Source organism: Peromyscus eremicus, unplaced genomic scaffold (genome assembly GCF_949786415.1).
Source record: "Peromyscus eremicus unplaced genomic scaffold, PerEre_H2_v1 PerEre#2#unplaced_4250, whole genome shotgun sequence".
In the NCBI taxonomy this organism is placed as follows: domain Eukaryota; kingdom Metazoa; phylum Chordata; class Mammalia; order Rodentia; family Cricetidae; genus Peromyscus; species Peromyscus eremicus.
Genome location: NW_026738483.1, coordinates 1 through 14,529, shown reverse-complemented (window position 1 = coordinate 14,529; position 14,529 = coordinate 1). Strand labels below are relative to the sequence as shown.

The 14,529-nt window shown below is 51.0% G+C and overlaps 1 protein-coding gene across 1 annotated transcript; it reads right to left on the bottom strand.

Annotated features, from left to right (window-relative positions):
* Positions 1-6,608: 6,608 nt before the first annotated feature.
* Positions 6,609-6,984, bottom strand: LOC131902232 (peptide YY). The gene is made up of 2 exons (XM_059253266.1): positions 6,797-6,984; positions 6,609-6,696 (listed from the first exon to the last, which is right to left on the bottom strand). The coding sequence occupies exons 1-2, from the start codon at positions 6,982-6,984 to the stop codon at positions 6,609-6,611; spliced, it is 276 nt and encodes a 91-aa protein (XP_059109249.1).
* Between the last annotated feature and the right edge of the window lie 7,545 nt (positions 6,985-14,529).

The window sequence follows — 14,529 nt, the reverse complement described above, 5'->3', positions numbered from 1 at the left end:
CTCCCCTGGGTACATTGGCTCCAGTGGGGTCCCCCAGGCACCCTGCAGGGGCTGCAGCAGCAGAGCCACCCAGGTGGATAGGAGAAACAGGGAGAGGCAGCAGTACGCAGTGGCCATCTAAAGAACAAGGAACAGGGTGAAAACAGAATGTAGCCCATCTGCGGATCCTCCTGCATCCAGGACCTACCGGCCCACCACACATTTCTTCAAGCTAAGCCTGGGGCCAAGGACAAATGAAGGAGCTACCAGCATTCACCGCCTTCCTTCCCTAGAAAGCAAAGACACCTACGCACACACACACCCCTCAATGACCAGGTCAGCAGCCAAAGGTTAGCCCTGGCCTAGGCAACATAGAAAAAGCAGAGCAGAGAACTTGGGTATGAAGGGTGGAGACACAGGACTTATGGCATTGATGGCTCTGAGGATGCAGGAATGACCAGGGCTAGTGGGAAACACCAGGTGGGGGATGCAGAATTCACTTGCAAAGCACAGGAACAGAAGTCTGTGGCACTGTGGGTCCAGCCTTCCATTGACAGGTTTGTACAGATGTAGAGAGAGACTGAAGAAGGACGTTAGGCCTCTTGAGGACCTCAGTCCTACAAAGCACCAATTCCTGCCCTCTAATTCCAGCCTTAACTCAAGAGGTCCCCAGAGGCAGGGCAGGATGAGCCCACTTACCCTGTATCCTGAGCAAGTGGGTGTTGGACCACGCAGACACCTACCTCCTGCTGGACTGGCCTCCCTGCGCATGGCTGTGCCCCTTTATAGTCCTCAGCACCCCGAGAGTCCCCGCCTCCTGTCAGTCTTTCTCACTGCCAGCCTTCAGCCCCATTTGGCTGTCTCCCTGGTACCTGCAATACATTCATTGCACCCAGAAAGAGGAAGGCACCATCCAGGGCAGTGTTCTCGGTGTCAGAGTAGCCCAGAATAAACGAGGCTGGACCATGGCAAGGGTCTCCTGTGGGGTCTGCATCCAGCTTTGGGGACCACAACAGCCTTGATTCATAAATGACAGAGTCCTGACATGATAGCTCAGAGGTTCTAGTTGGTGGCCCCAGTACAGCCTCCCCAGGGACAACCCCACTCACCAATAGGATTTCCTCTGGGCACAGATTGAGGCTACAGCTCCAGGCTCCATCCCCAGCACAAGGGATGGAAGTCCGGCCTTCCTTTCCTGTGTACAGCTAGAAAAAGGAAGGGACAGAGGAGTCTCGGGTCCTCAAGCCACTTGGAAAGGAGTGGAGAAACTTATTTGGTGCATGCATAGGATGCCAACCAAGATCTGGTAGGCCAGAGGTCAAAGGACACAGGGTCCATGGGGAAGGGACAATTTCTGGTAGCTACTTCCTTTCCCACCCCAGAGGTCTGTCCCAGGGGAGTGCTAAAAACCAGCATCACTTACAAGCTTCAAGTTGTCCAAAAAGCTCCACACTACCATCCCACTGAACCCCTGCCAGGCCCTACTTGGCAGACAACAAAAACAAAAACAAAACAAACAAACAAAAAACCTGCACTCTGTCCTAGATGTCCAGGGTTTGAAACAAGAGCTAACAACAAATGTGAACTCCTCTAACTGGAACTGTCAGAGTATTGCTATTACTTCCTGCTTTCTTACTAAGGGATGGGAGGCTCCCAGACTCACCCCCAAATCTCACAGTCAGCCTTCAATTCCTCCCCTGGGAGATTCTCCTGGTGCACACCTCTGTCTTCTTCATGTTCGGTATCCTTTCCCCAGCCAGGACCTCTACCCTGCTCAGGCCAGGAGGCAGTCACTGGCTCTGTTTATGTTGACCACGGAGAAGGGAGCAAGAGACACTCTTGCTTTTTCCTGAGGTTCTGCTCTCAGGTCAGAACAGCAAGAGGCATCAGAGTGGGTCCTGAAAACGCAGGAAGTGGTGAGCGGGGAGAAGGTGACTGCCAGGAATCTGGCGTGGTGAGGTTAGAGGTCAAATAGGCCTGGGCCCAATTCCTGCCCCTGCCCCGCCCCCCTGTGTTGTCCTGGGGGCGTGAAGTGGGCATCATTGCACCCACCCCCAGACAGGGAGCCCGTTCCTCTCAGCTCTCATGTATTGTAACAAGAACACCAACGGCTCAACAGACAGCTGACATTCCACAGAGTAAGTGAACTTCATTTCTTAGCAAGCCTGGACCTTCTCTGGGCTTAGTTTTCCCACTATGCAAGCCCCGTGACAAGTTCGGATTCCAGGCTCCACTGTCTGGGAGCGGCTACAGCTGCCACCAGGGGGCGCCTGGCTCCGGCGCCGGTTTTAAGGGTCTTGAGTGTCCACGGGCTCCGAGCCTCATGGAATCTGTTCTGGCCTCTACTCAAGGTGAAGGACCCTCACCAAACAGACTGAATTCGGGGGCTGGTTCTGGTGCGGGAACTATTTACAGTTTGCCACGCAAGTCAGCCAGCTTTGTCTGGTCCTAAGAAATCAGAGCTGCTCCTCAAATGTCAACCAAACCTGTGACTTTAGATTTTTGCAACAACAGATTCCAAGGTCCTTGCAGGTGGTGATAATCCAGGAGAAGGGGGCAGTGCCCATGCCTTCTAAATAGTATGACCACATCTAGAACTCAGATAGCTCCTGCGGCCTTTCTCTTCTTTCTTTCTTTCTCTCTTTCTTTCTTTCTTTCTTTCTTCCTTTCCTTCTTTCTTTCCTTCCTTTCTTTTCTTTTCTTTCTTTCTTCCTTCCTTCCTTCTCTCTCTCTCTCTCTCTCTCTCTCTCTCTCTCTCTCTCTCTCTCTCTCTCTCTCTCTCTCTCTCTCTCTCTCTCTTTGTGCCTTTCCTGGAACTCACTCTGTAGCCCAGTCTGGCCTCAAACTCACAGAGATCCGCCTGCCTCTGCCTCCCAAGTGCTGGGATTAAAGGCGTGCGCCACCACCAGCCGGCTCCTGCTGGTCTTTATGGGTTCCTGCAATGCTTGAATGGAGCGTCAGGGGAAGGCACATGTCCTTAGCAGCAGATGCAGCAGACAGATTGACCAAGATGTTAGTGGCCCCTCACTAGCCAGATGCTCTCTGGACCAAGAAGATGGCTACTGGGCAATGTGATAATGAGATTAGGAGAGGGACAGCTCAGAAATATGGGGGTAAATGAAGAAGACAAAGGAACAACGTGCAGAGGCCCCATGTACATCCTCCAGGACAGGAATCTGACCAGGACCCTGTCCCCTCCGTCACTCCCTGGCCTGGCTCTCTTACCTCAACCCCCGCTGCTCTCAGTGAACAGGCCAAGCAGGAGTCATCTGCAGTACACATGATTTTGTTCCATTTTGTTTTGTAGTGTGTGTGTGTGTGTGTGTGTGTGTGTGTGTGTGTGTGTGTGTGTGTTGGGAGAGGTGAGTATGTGCAGGTGTGTGTAGAAGGGTGTGGGGGGTTTATGTGTAGGTGTGTATGATGGTTTGTGTATATGTGAGTGTGTGTGCATGTGCACACCTCAAGTGTGGTTCCTCAAACACTATCCACCTTGTTTCCCCCACCAGGGTCTCTCACTGTGGCCTCGGACTCATAATTAGGCTGAACTGATGGGCCAGTGGGCTCCAGGGATCCTCCTGTCTCCACCGCTCTTATACTGGGATCATAATCACATGCTGCTATGGCTGCCCTGTCCCATGAGTGCTGTGGACGGGTCTGGGTCCTTACCCTGTGTGGTGAGTATTTTACCAGCCGAGCTGTCTCCTCAGCCCCTGTTTTTTATTTTTGAGGGGCATCTCACTATGTAACCCCAGCTGATCTGGGAAACTGTGGTCCTCCTGCCTCAGCCTCCCAAATGTGTCCATATGTCCAATTTGCACATTTGCACCAGGAGAAGATAAGGAAGAGGGGGTCAAGAAGGAGGCCCAGGCAGCCTTTTATTTACTTGTTAGTTTGTTTTTTTTAAGGTGAGGTCATTGAGACTGAGAAAAAGCACGTTATGGTATAGCCATCCCTTACCTAGAACTATATTCCAGATCCTTCCTCAAAAGGTATCTCGATAGGTATCACTTTGGGCTGACAAGAAGATTCAGCAGGGTTTGAGTTCTGTCCCCAAACCCACCACAGAAAGAAGGAACAACTCCCGAAAGTTGACCTTTGACCTGTACACACACACACACACACACACACACACACACACACACATGCGCGCGCGCGCGCACACACACACACACACACACACAACCAAATCAATATGATAGTACGATGATGTGTGTAAAACATGTAGCTAATGATCTAATACATAAAGATGTGCATGGTGGCAGACATCTTTAATTACAACACTCAAAAGACAGAGGCAGGGGGATTTCTGACGGTTCAAGGCCAGCCTGGTGTATCCAGTGAATTCCAGGACATCCAGGACCACAAGGAGAGACTTCTTTCTCGAGAGAAAACTGGTGTGTGAGGCTTACTGCCCGACCACGCAGCTTGATGACCTGAGTTTGACCCCCAGGACCAATGTGAAGGTTGAAGGAGAGGATTAACTGCCCACAGTTGTCCTCCTAACTCCACAAGCTATGACACACATCACACATGATAAAAATCAATATGATTTTTAAGAAGAGCCTTTTGCAAAGACAATTATTGCCACTGTCTCTGTTGCTATTATTATAGCTAAGTTTCCTTTATATCAAGTTGATCGGTCCCAGATTACACACCTACTTGAAACTCCTCCTCAGAGTGAACCAGAAGTAAAGCCACCTTACTAACGGTCACCTGGACATGCCATCTTTACACAAACTGTCTGTGACCATACATATGATTCACGCCAGGTCTCTCCTCTGTTAGCTTCAAACTGACCCCAGCTTCTCCAAGCAGATGAGCAGACAGGGACCACAGACAGCAGCATCCAGACACACAGCCAGTCACTGCAAGCCTGGAACAGTGGAGGGACACGGGGAGACACTGGGGTAGAACAGGGGGTCTCAGGAGGGACACAGGGAGACACTGAAGTAGAAGAGGGGTCTCAGGAGGGACACAGGGAGACACTGGGGTAGAACAGGGGTCTCAGGAAGCGGCAGTACTGGAGGGAGAGATGCTGAGGGTCTAACTCCTCCAAGAGGAAGCAGGAGTGGCCCTAGGAGGTGACTATGATGCAAGGGGGCTTTCCAGGCAGGAGAGGAAGGAAATGTACTGCAAGCAAGGCCTGTGGAGGCCAGAACCCATACAGTCTATGACGTGTTGGGTCCTGGGGTTGCCTCCTCCTCCTCTCCCTTCAGGCCCTGAAGGGCAGCACCAGAAGACAGATGTGGGACCCCCATGGTCCCCTGTGCAGGAAGTGTTATAGCAGAGGCTTCTCTCCTTCCAGGGCCACCAGGCTGTGATGAGTCTGGCATGCCTCTCCCATCCACTCAGCGATACCACCCAGCCTTCCTGACTGACACCCTTTCTCTGGAGCTGTAGCCTTGGCTTCCACATGATCACCTCCCTCTCATTCCCCAGCCACCTCCCCAGGCCGGTGCTGCTTAATAGAGGATAGGGCACCAGCCCTGAACCCCATCCCACCCCCCAAGACCTCGGAAAACAGGACACAGAGAAATGGACACGTTTCATAGTGAACAGAGAAGAAGAGAGAGAGAGAGAGAGAGAGAGAGAGAGAGAGAGAGAGAGAGAGAGAGAGAGAGATGGGTGTCTAGAGAAGAGGGAAAAAGGCCTAATTAATGGGCCAATTAATGGGCTTCCTGCGATAAGAGATACCCAGGGGCTCTGGTTAGACTATAGTTTAAACACCCACAACACTTTAGACCTCAGTGTTTAGTGGGAAAAGAGAGAAATTTCGGGTATCCCCACGACCTTTTCACGAGAAAACCACAGTTAGTGATAGACATCGAGTCTGCATTCAGCAATATGGGGAATTCCAATTGTTTTTGAGAGAACAGAGACCTCCACACTCCCCTTGCTTCCCCCATTCAGGGAACGAGGAAGGTGACTTATTTACCTCCTCACTCAGCGCACCCACATCACCTCTCCAAGGTCTCTTCCTCCAGGGTCCTCCCATCCTAGACCCTATCCTGTCCTCCATGGCCCTGGGACTAACCATGGCTGCTCAGGGGAACTCCCCTGCCACTCTCCCGGACTGCCCTCAAACACCTCTCCATCCGGATCTTTGCTGGCCCCTGTTCAGAATCCACTCCACCCACTCTCCTAGGCTCCCTTCCCAGGTCCTTTGGGAGCCCCGGGCTGGGAGGAGGTGTCTATGCTGAGCTCTCACACCAAGTCCTCTCCTTGTCCTCAGAATCTTTTTTTTTTTTCTTAGCCACCAGTGTTGCTGCGGCTCCAGCTGCCACCTTACACACCACTGACGCCACCTCCACAAAAGCGAAAGGGACGGAAACATAAACACAACGCGCGTATTTTGTGTGAAATTTGCTTTTTATTTGGGGACAGGGAAATGAACAGACACCGCCCACAAGCCTGGGTCCCCGGGACACCAAGATATGGAGTCCTCTCTTCAAACCAAGTATGCAAATGAAGTCGGTATAGTTAGCACATCTCGAAGGAGGTCTTGGGGGTCTTCACCATTGGTAGGCACCTTCTGGCCTGCAGGAGGGAAAGGAAAGGAATTGAATGGGAGGTGTAAGTGATGGGGCCAGTCCACTCTCCAGGGGATGCATGTGGAGGGTGGGTGGTGTTTACCGAGACCTGATGGGGAGGTTTTTGCTGTCATCGGTGAAGAGCAGTTTGGAGAGTAGAGCTTCTGGGACGTCTCTTTTCCCATACCTGGGGGCAGGACCACAAAGGGGCATGGTCAGTTCCAGGTGGAGCTGGGACGAGGGTGCAACCGGGGAGGTCCTCCCGCCCCGCCCTCTCCAGCGCTCACCGCTGTCGGGTGACCAGGTTGAGGTAGTGGCGCAGGGAGGCGTAGTACCGGCTCAGCTCCTCCGGGGAGGCGTCTTCGCCCGGAGCTTCGGGTTTGGCGGGGTAGGCGTCCACCAGAGCCCCCAGGCAGGCCAGCAGGACTAGCAGCACTGCAACCATGACGGACCAAGGCCTAAGCACCGCCACCATCTAGGAAGGGAGCATGGAAGAGTGGGCCATCCCGAGCCTCGTCCCTCCCACGAGGGAGGCTGCGGCTGCCCTGCCGTCGGGCCCACATCGCAAAGACCTGTGTGTCTCAGCCACCCGGCTCGCCTCGTCTTCTCCCGCCATCCACCATCTCTAGCCTCGGTTTCCTCCTCTATTAGACAGCCCTGCCCGCCTCCCCGCTCCCGCTAGTACCCAAAGAGGTAGATAAGAGAAGACAGCAAAGCTGACACCCGGGTTCCCCGGGCTCTCCATCTCTCCGCAGCTAGACCCTGCCCATCCAGCTTCCAACTACTCAGCTCCAGTTTCCACTGACCCGACCTCGCTTTCCCTACAAAGTCGAAGGATACCAGACCATTCCTGGGCCCCGGGTCACTCACAGTGACAGCTCCCGAAGCGAGATGAGCAGGAGGTGGAAGGCAGCGGAGGCTAGAGTGCTGGACAGCTCCTGAACGCTGGCCTCTGGCCTCTGCTCCGAGCTTCCCTGCGGGACTTATATCCCACTTGGAAAGGGAGGGGGAATCCAGGGGAGGGGATCCACCAAGGGAAGGCTTGTCTCCTCCCTCCCTCCCTCCACCCCTGCCAATCGCTGACTTTACACCCAGCCAGGACGTGCTGTCTCTCCACCTCGCAGGAGCTGAGTAGGCAGCCCCCGTCCTCCGACTTGGGGGCCTTCTGGAGGGGGTGCCTTGTCTGAATCTTGTGTTCACCCCACAGCTGCCACAAGGAAGCGAATCTAGAGTTTGGACAAAATCAGGAATGAGAGTTCATCTTCCTTAGTGTTTTCATAGAAAGGAATGGAGAAAGGGGAACACAGTTCCCACAGCCTGGGGGACCCATGACAGCCCCTTCCAAGAAGCGACTCTGTGTGCTTCTGTTGGACAACATCCCAGGACTGACTGGACATGCAGGGGAAGTCTTTTTCCTGCTGAAGGCAAGGGTGGGTATGTGACCTTGCCTCCCAACCTGATTATGATGTCCTGAGGATGAAGCCTCATTGGACAGACATTCCGTTGTGTCCTTTCTCCATTGAAAGGGAGACAGGGAGGAAAAATCTAGTTCCCTTCCCAGAAGCAGCTGCATCAGCTACATGTATATTCCAGCCTAGAACAGACAGACCCAGGACCAGCTATACACACCTGACATAGAATGCCCTCTCAAGACAGAATTGCATCCCCAATCAGGACGTAGGTGTCTTCTGTGGCCGAGTGATGCCAGGTGACCAGTGTATGCCATTGTTTGAGCCCATTACAGCCATCACTGGATTCTGGGGCTGGTGAGGGAAGGCAGTGTGCATCTACAGAAGAGGAGCAACCACTAATGTTTATTAAGCATTTACTTTACACTGCATAACACATCAATTCCTGCACGATATTCAGAGTGTCCCCATCTTACAGCTGAGAAAACTGGAGTTCTGAGGGGTCACCCGTGGCTCAAACAGGGGAAGAGGGCAGACAGACCTCGGAAACAGCCTTCTTGTCACAGACAGGAGACAGGCTTGGTACCTTGAAGCTCAGGAGTTACACATGGGAGCAAGGATTGGGATATGATAAGTCTTGGACCACAATCTACTCTGAGTGGCTGAGAGGAAGAAGAACCCCAGAACACCAACCACATCAGACCCACCTGCTTCATCAAGAAGAGAGGGCCATAGGGAAGTGTTCTGTAAAGCCTTTTCCAGTTCCTTCTCTCAACCTGGCCAGAGCGACCACTCCATCCAACCCATGGAAACAGGAGGGGCCATCTTGACCAGACCCCTCGTTCTGGGCCAGCCCTTCCACTTTCCAGGACAGATGGCTGTGGATGCTATTTTTAGAACTCGCCTGAGATGGAGCATTCAGGGCTCCTTCAATCACCTTTTTATGGGTTCAGTCACCTGCGCTCTCCGGAAATGGATCCTTATCAACCAGCCAGGTCCCGTGGGCCCCACGTAACAGAAGAAGCACCAGGTCATCTTGCTGAGCACGTAGGTGGAAGAGGACATCAGGTCAAAGGGACATGTACCCCAGCCCTGGAGAAAGGAGAGAGATCATTCTTAGGGAGCCTGTATCTGAGAGTCAAGGCACAGCCTTGTCCTCCAGAAACCCTCATCTCAGGGGAGAGTCATAGGCACATCCTTGGGAACCCCCATCTTAAAACAGATACAGAGAGAGTAGCCAGTGTCCTGTTTGGAGAGGAGACGACAGAAGGGAAATAACTTTACTCCTTTAGGGGAAGCCAAAAGCTGTGGATGAAAAAACAGGGCTGGAGAGAGGGCAGCCTGGTCATTGGTTAGGACCACTCTGATCATAGAGATCAGAGTCTAGCTAGACAAGGATGCTACAGGCTACCAGGGCCAAGGGTATGGTAATGGACATTTGTTCGTAGGCTCCTGAAGTTCATAGGCTGGTTAGCTACAGTGGTGAGGGGTTTGTAGGTGCATTGACCCCAGACAGAGATAAAGGAGCCTGTGAGAAGAACATGGAGGATTCATCACACCTGGACACTGCCCCCCAACAGCCTGAGGGAATACAAAGTTCAAGGAAAGATGACAGAGGAGAAGGGGAAATCCAAGGGAAGGCCCAGATTTGGTGTATGAAACAGCTGAACCCAAGGGTGTCCCTCTGTGTGGACCCAGAGCCAGCCCCCCTCACAGACCCCATCTGTGCGTCTTTGGCACTCCCGCCCATTCCGCATCCCAATTACAGGACCAACTGACTACTCATTAATCACCACCTCCTCATCAAAGACTTAATTAACTGTTGATTAGTGGGGAGGATGGTTCAGCCCTCGATCAATAGGCTTGGCTGGCCCCACGACATGCCCACCATCATCATTGACCCATGACTCAGCCTCCATGAGACAGGTCTGGGAAGTGGGGGCTAACATTGTGAGAGGGAGCTTCCAAAATAGTTGCTATTGTGCCCTTGAGACCAGGACCTGCCTCCAGCTTGTCCTTGGAGGATGCAGGGACAGAATTGCTGGGATTCCTTTGTTCTTCATCCTCAGAGAGCCTAATAAGACCAGTCCAGGTCAGGGAGGCTAGAGACCTGGACCTTAGAAAACCGCTTGCCTTGCTGGGTGGTGGTGGCGCCTTTAATCCCAGCACTTGGGAGGCAGAGCCAGACAGATCTCTGTGAGTTCGAGGCTAGCCTGGTCTACAGAGCGAGATCCAGGACAGGCACCAAAACTACACTGAGAAACCCTGTCTCGAAAAACCAAAAAAGAAAAGAAAACTGCTTGCCTTGTCTAGTTTGTTCAAGCCCACTTATCCCAAGTGATTGAGCATCCTGTAACATCAGTGGTCACCTGAAGCCAGTATCCAGAACGGGGACCTCTGATACATAGGACAATTGCCAATGACTCCTCCCCAGGCAAAGTTCCAAGGTAAGAAAGAGTCATTCCTTACGAATGTGGGTGCAGCACGAGGGAGGCAGAGACAAGAAGATCTCAAGTTCAAGGCCAGCCTGGGCTGCATAATGAAACCCCGTTTCAGAATAAAACAAAACAAGAGGACTGGGAGTGTAGCTCGGGTCTAGTGCTTGCTTGCTTTGCACAGATCTCTGAGTTTGACCCCCAGTGCTGATGTGGAGGCACACATCTGCAATCCCAGCAGTCCAGAGGTAGAAGCAAGATCAGAAGTTCATGATCTATCTTTGGCTATATAGAGAGCTTGAGGCCATCCCAGGATACATGAAATGATCTTGTTATGGTTACTATTATATGATGAAACACCATGACCAAAGTAACTTGGGGAGGAAAAGGTTATTTGGCTCACACTTCCACATCACTGTTCACCATCGAAGGAAGTCAGGACAGGAACTCAGACAGGGCAGGTCCTGGAGGCAGGAGCTGATGCAAAGGCCATGGAGGGGAGCTGCTTACTGACTTGCTCCTCATGGCTTGCTCAGCCTGCTGTCTTATAGAACCCAGGACCGCCAGCTCAGGGGTGACCCCACCCACCATGGGCTGGGTCCTCCCCTATCAATCATTAATTAATAAAATGCCTCACAGCTGGATCTTATGGAGGCATTTTCTCAGATGAGGTTCCCTCCTTTCAGATGACTCTACCTTGTGTCAAGTTGACATAAACCTAGCCATAACGGAAACCCTGACTAGAAAGAGTGAAAAGCCGGGGGTGGGGGGTGGAAGGGAGAGGCAGGAGCATGTAAAGGTACTTGCCACCAAGCCTGACGACCTGACTTTAACCCAAGCTGTCTTAGCCAAGGTGTGAGCTAGTTGATCATTATCTCAACTCCAATTCTTCAAGATGGTCCGAAGAAGTCCCTATTACCTGAGGGGACAGGCTGGTTCTCAGGAGAGGATGACTCAGCACCTGGGTTACAGCTTCACCCTCGGGGATAATTGCCCTCATCTGGGAATGACCCAGCAAGGCTCTGCTGTTCCTGGAACCCAAGGCAAGTGCAGGTTTGGAAGCTCTGGTTATCTCTGTGCCTTTGGTACACCGGGATGAGATAAATCCATAGACAGTCCTGGATTGCTTAACATGTCTGTGCAGAGTCAGACAAGAATCTCACCCAAAGTAAAAGACAGATACCCAAAATGGAAGCAGAGATGCCGGGGAGGGATGGGTGGTTTTTAACCAAGTAATTTCTAAGTACCTTTTGTAATAGGATTTTAACAGCTCTAACAACTTCATCCATTAAAATCTGTTGCTAAGAAAAAAATAGATATGAGGACCAGAGAGATAGCTCGTCTGGTAAAGGCCCTTGCCACGAAGGCCTGGCAACCTGAATTCCATCCTTGGAACATACATAAAGGTGGAAGGAAAGAGCTGATTCCAAAGCTTTCCTGACCACACACATACTGGGGCACATGCGCATGCGTGTACACACACACACACACACACACACACACACACACACACACACACATATACACACACACACAATACATAAATAAATAAAAGTTAAAAGAGAAAATAAAAATCTTTTAGGACTGATAGCACATTTTGACTGTTGTTGTTTGTTTGTTTGTTTGTTTGTTTGTTTGTTTGTTTTGTGACTGGGTTTAATTATGTGGCGCTGGATGTCCTGGATCTCACAATGTAGACCAAACTGGCCTTGAAATCATAGAAATCCACCTGTCTCTGCCTCCTAGGTTCTGGAATTAAAAGTGTGTACCACCAGCCAGGTGGTGGTGGTGCATGCCTTTAATTCCGGCACTCAGGTGGCAGAGGCAGGAGGATCTCTGAGTTTGAGTCCAGCCTGGTCTACAGAGAGAGTTCCAGGACATCCAGGGCAACACAGAGAAACCCTGTCTCAAAAAATCAGGGGAAAAAATCCACAAGATTTAATTCAATTTCTGTTTCTCCTATAAAAACCCTATGAAGTAACCTGGGACCTATGAAGAGCCCGGCACCACTGCATGGTGGAGACTCTGTGGGTTCCACAAGATGGTTGGTGAATTTCTGGTAGAGACTTCATAAACATGCTCTCTACCCAGAGATCCCAGGTCAGGTGGCTGTCGCTCTTAGAGATGGCATCAAAGGTTGGCCTGGCAAAGTTGCTCAGGGTGACAGTGCAGTCCCTGAGTGATGTGTAGCAACCACCAGCAGCAGCAGCTTCTTGGGCATGGGAGCAGAGGAGGTGCCTGTGCCTCTGGGACCACAGATGAAGTACACCAGAACAGATCCACAGCGGCCTGTCACCTTGCATGGTCAGTGTGGGGCTTAACAATCTTGTTACTCCAAAGGCCTCTCCACACACACACAGACAATGGAAAGCTTGACCAAGATGGTGGCACTTTGGATGGCAATGGCTACCCTTCTTGGAGCGCTTAGCATCCGGACCAACGTGACCATGTAGTCCCAATGGTGACAAAAGCCTTGAACCTGGTCTACTGGTGAGCCCGAGTCTGCTTCCGCACTGGTGTGATCGTTAGAAACTCATCCTTAAGGGATGCTCCTAGGACAAGCCAATGATCTCAGACTCCTTGATGAGCAAGAAGAACAAATGGATCTCCTCCTGGGACTTGATCTTCAGATCCTTGACCAGGCAGCCCAGCTTGGTGATAAAGATCCATTCCTTGCCCGGCAGTGGTGGCGCATGCCTTTAATCCCACCCAGCACTTGGGAGGTAGAGCCAGGCGGATCTCTGTGAGTTCGAGGCCAGCCTGGTCTACAGAGCGAGATCCAGGACAGGCACCAAAACTACACACAGAAACCCTGTCTCGATTAAAACAACAACAACAACAACAAAATTTATTCTTTATCTTCAGTTGTGTTTTGGTTTGGTTTGGTTTGGTTTGGTTTGGGTTTGGGTTTAGTTTGGTTTGGTTTTTTGGGACAGGGTTTCTTTGTGTAGCCCTGGCTGTCCTGGAACACGCTCTGTGGACCAGGCTGGCCCTGAACTCACGGAGATCCATCTGCCTCTGTCTCCTGAGTGCTGAGATTACAGGTGTGCACCACTGCTGTGGCCCTTCTTCAGTTTTACCTTCACAAGCCTGGTAGCCTCAGCTCCAGATGCTGCTGAAGCCTCTGTGAAAGGCACTATGGCCTCCCAATCCTGCTTCTCACTCTGTGTTTATCAGGTTCTCCTGGGCACACTGCACTGGCGTCATCTACCATTTGATGTTTTCCTGTGAAAGGGGCCATATATTCTGTTTTTCAGATGAGGGGCTCATGCCACAGCACAGGTGTGGAGGGCAGAGGACAATGGCCAGGAGTTGGTTCGCTCCACCCACCTGGCTTTGAGGCAGAGTCTCTCTTGTTGCTGCCACTGTCCTGTGCATGTGAGCTTCAGCTAGTTCTCCTGACTGAGCTGACTGCAGAACTACTGGAAGTACAGATGTGTGCCTCTGCCTCTGGATTCTAATGTGTGTCCCGGGGATTGAACTCAGGCCGTCAAGCTTTCGTGGCAAGTACTTTTTTTACCTGCTGAACCATCTCCCTGACCAAAATATGTCTTAATGCCAAGTTTGAATGTTTTCCCAGCAGGATGAGCCTTTCCTGTGCTGGAGAGCCACTGCCTTAGCAGTCAGAAAAATTCAATTAGAAAGAATTATTCCTATTTAATAATTACTTATTAAGCAAATTACTAGACTACATAGTGATTAAGTAATTGCTACTAAGCAAATTGCTAAGTTAGTAGTGGAATTCATCTTACTGGACAAATATTTAAATCTATTTATGGAATGTGACAAAATAGTACAGGATTGTCATTGTGCCTGTGGTCTTCAGTCCTCTGAACTACAAGTGATACTACCAAAAAAAAAAATCAGTTGTCAAAATTGGCTGAAGCTTTAAGCTTGTTTAGAGGAAGATACTCCCAATAGATAGTTCTCCTCAACCTGGAAGCTACTCATTCCGGAAAACAATAATTTGTTCCTTGTAAAATAGTTAATGAGCATCTTGTGAAAACTGGTGTGAACTGTTTGAGTTATCACTGCCAGAAGATATTCAGAACTGAGTTCAGTCTTTCCACGATGAATTCAAAGCAGGCAAAAGACTTGTGCAACGAAAAGTAAAAACAAATAACTGTATTCTTTAATCCAGTTTTTAGTTTGGGAGGGACCTCTTTTATATCTTCC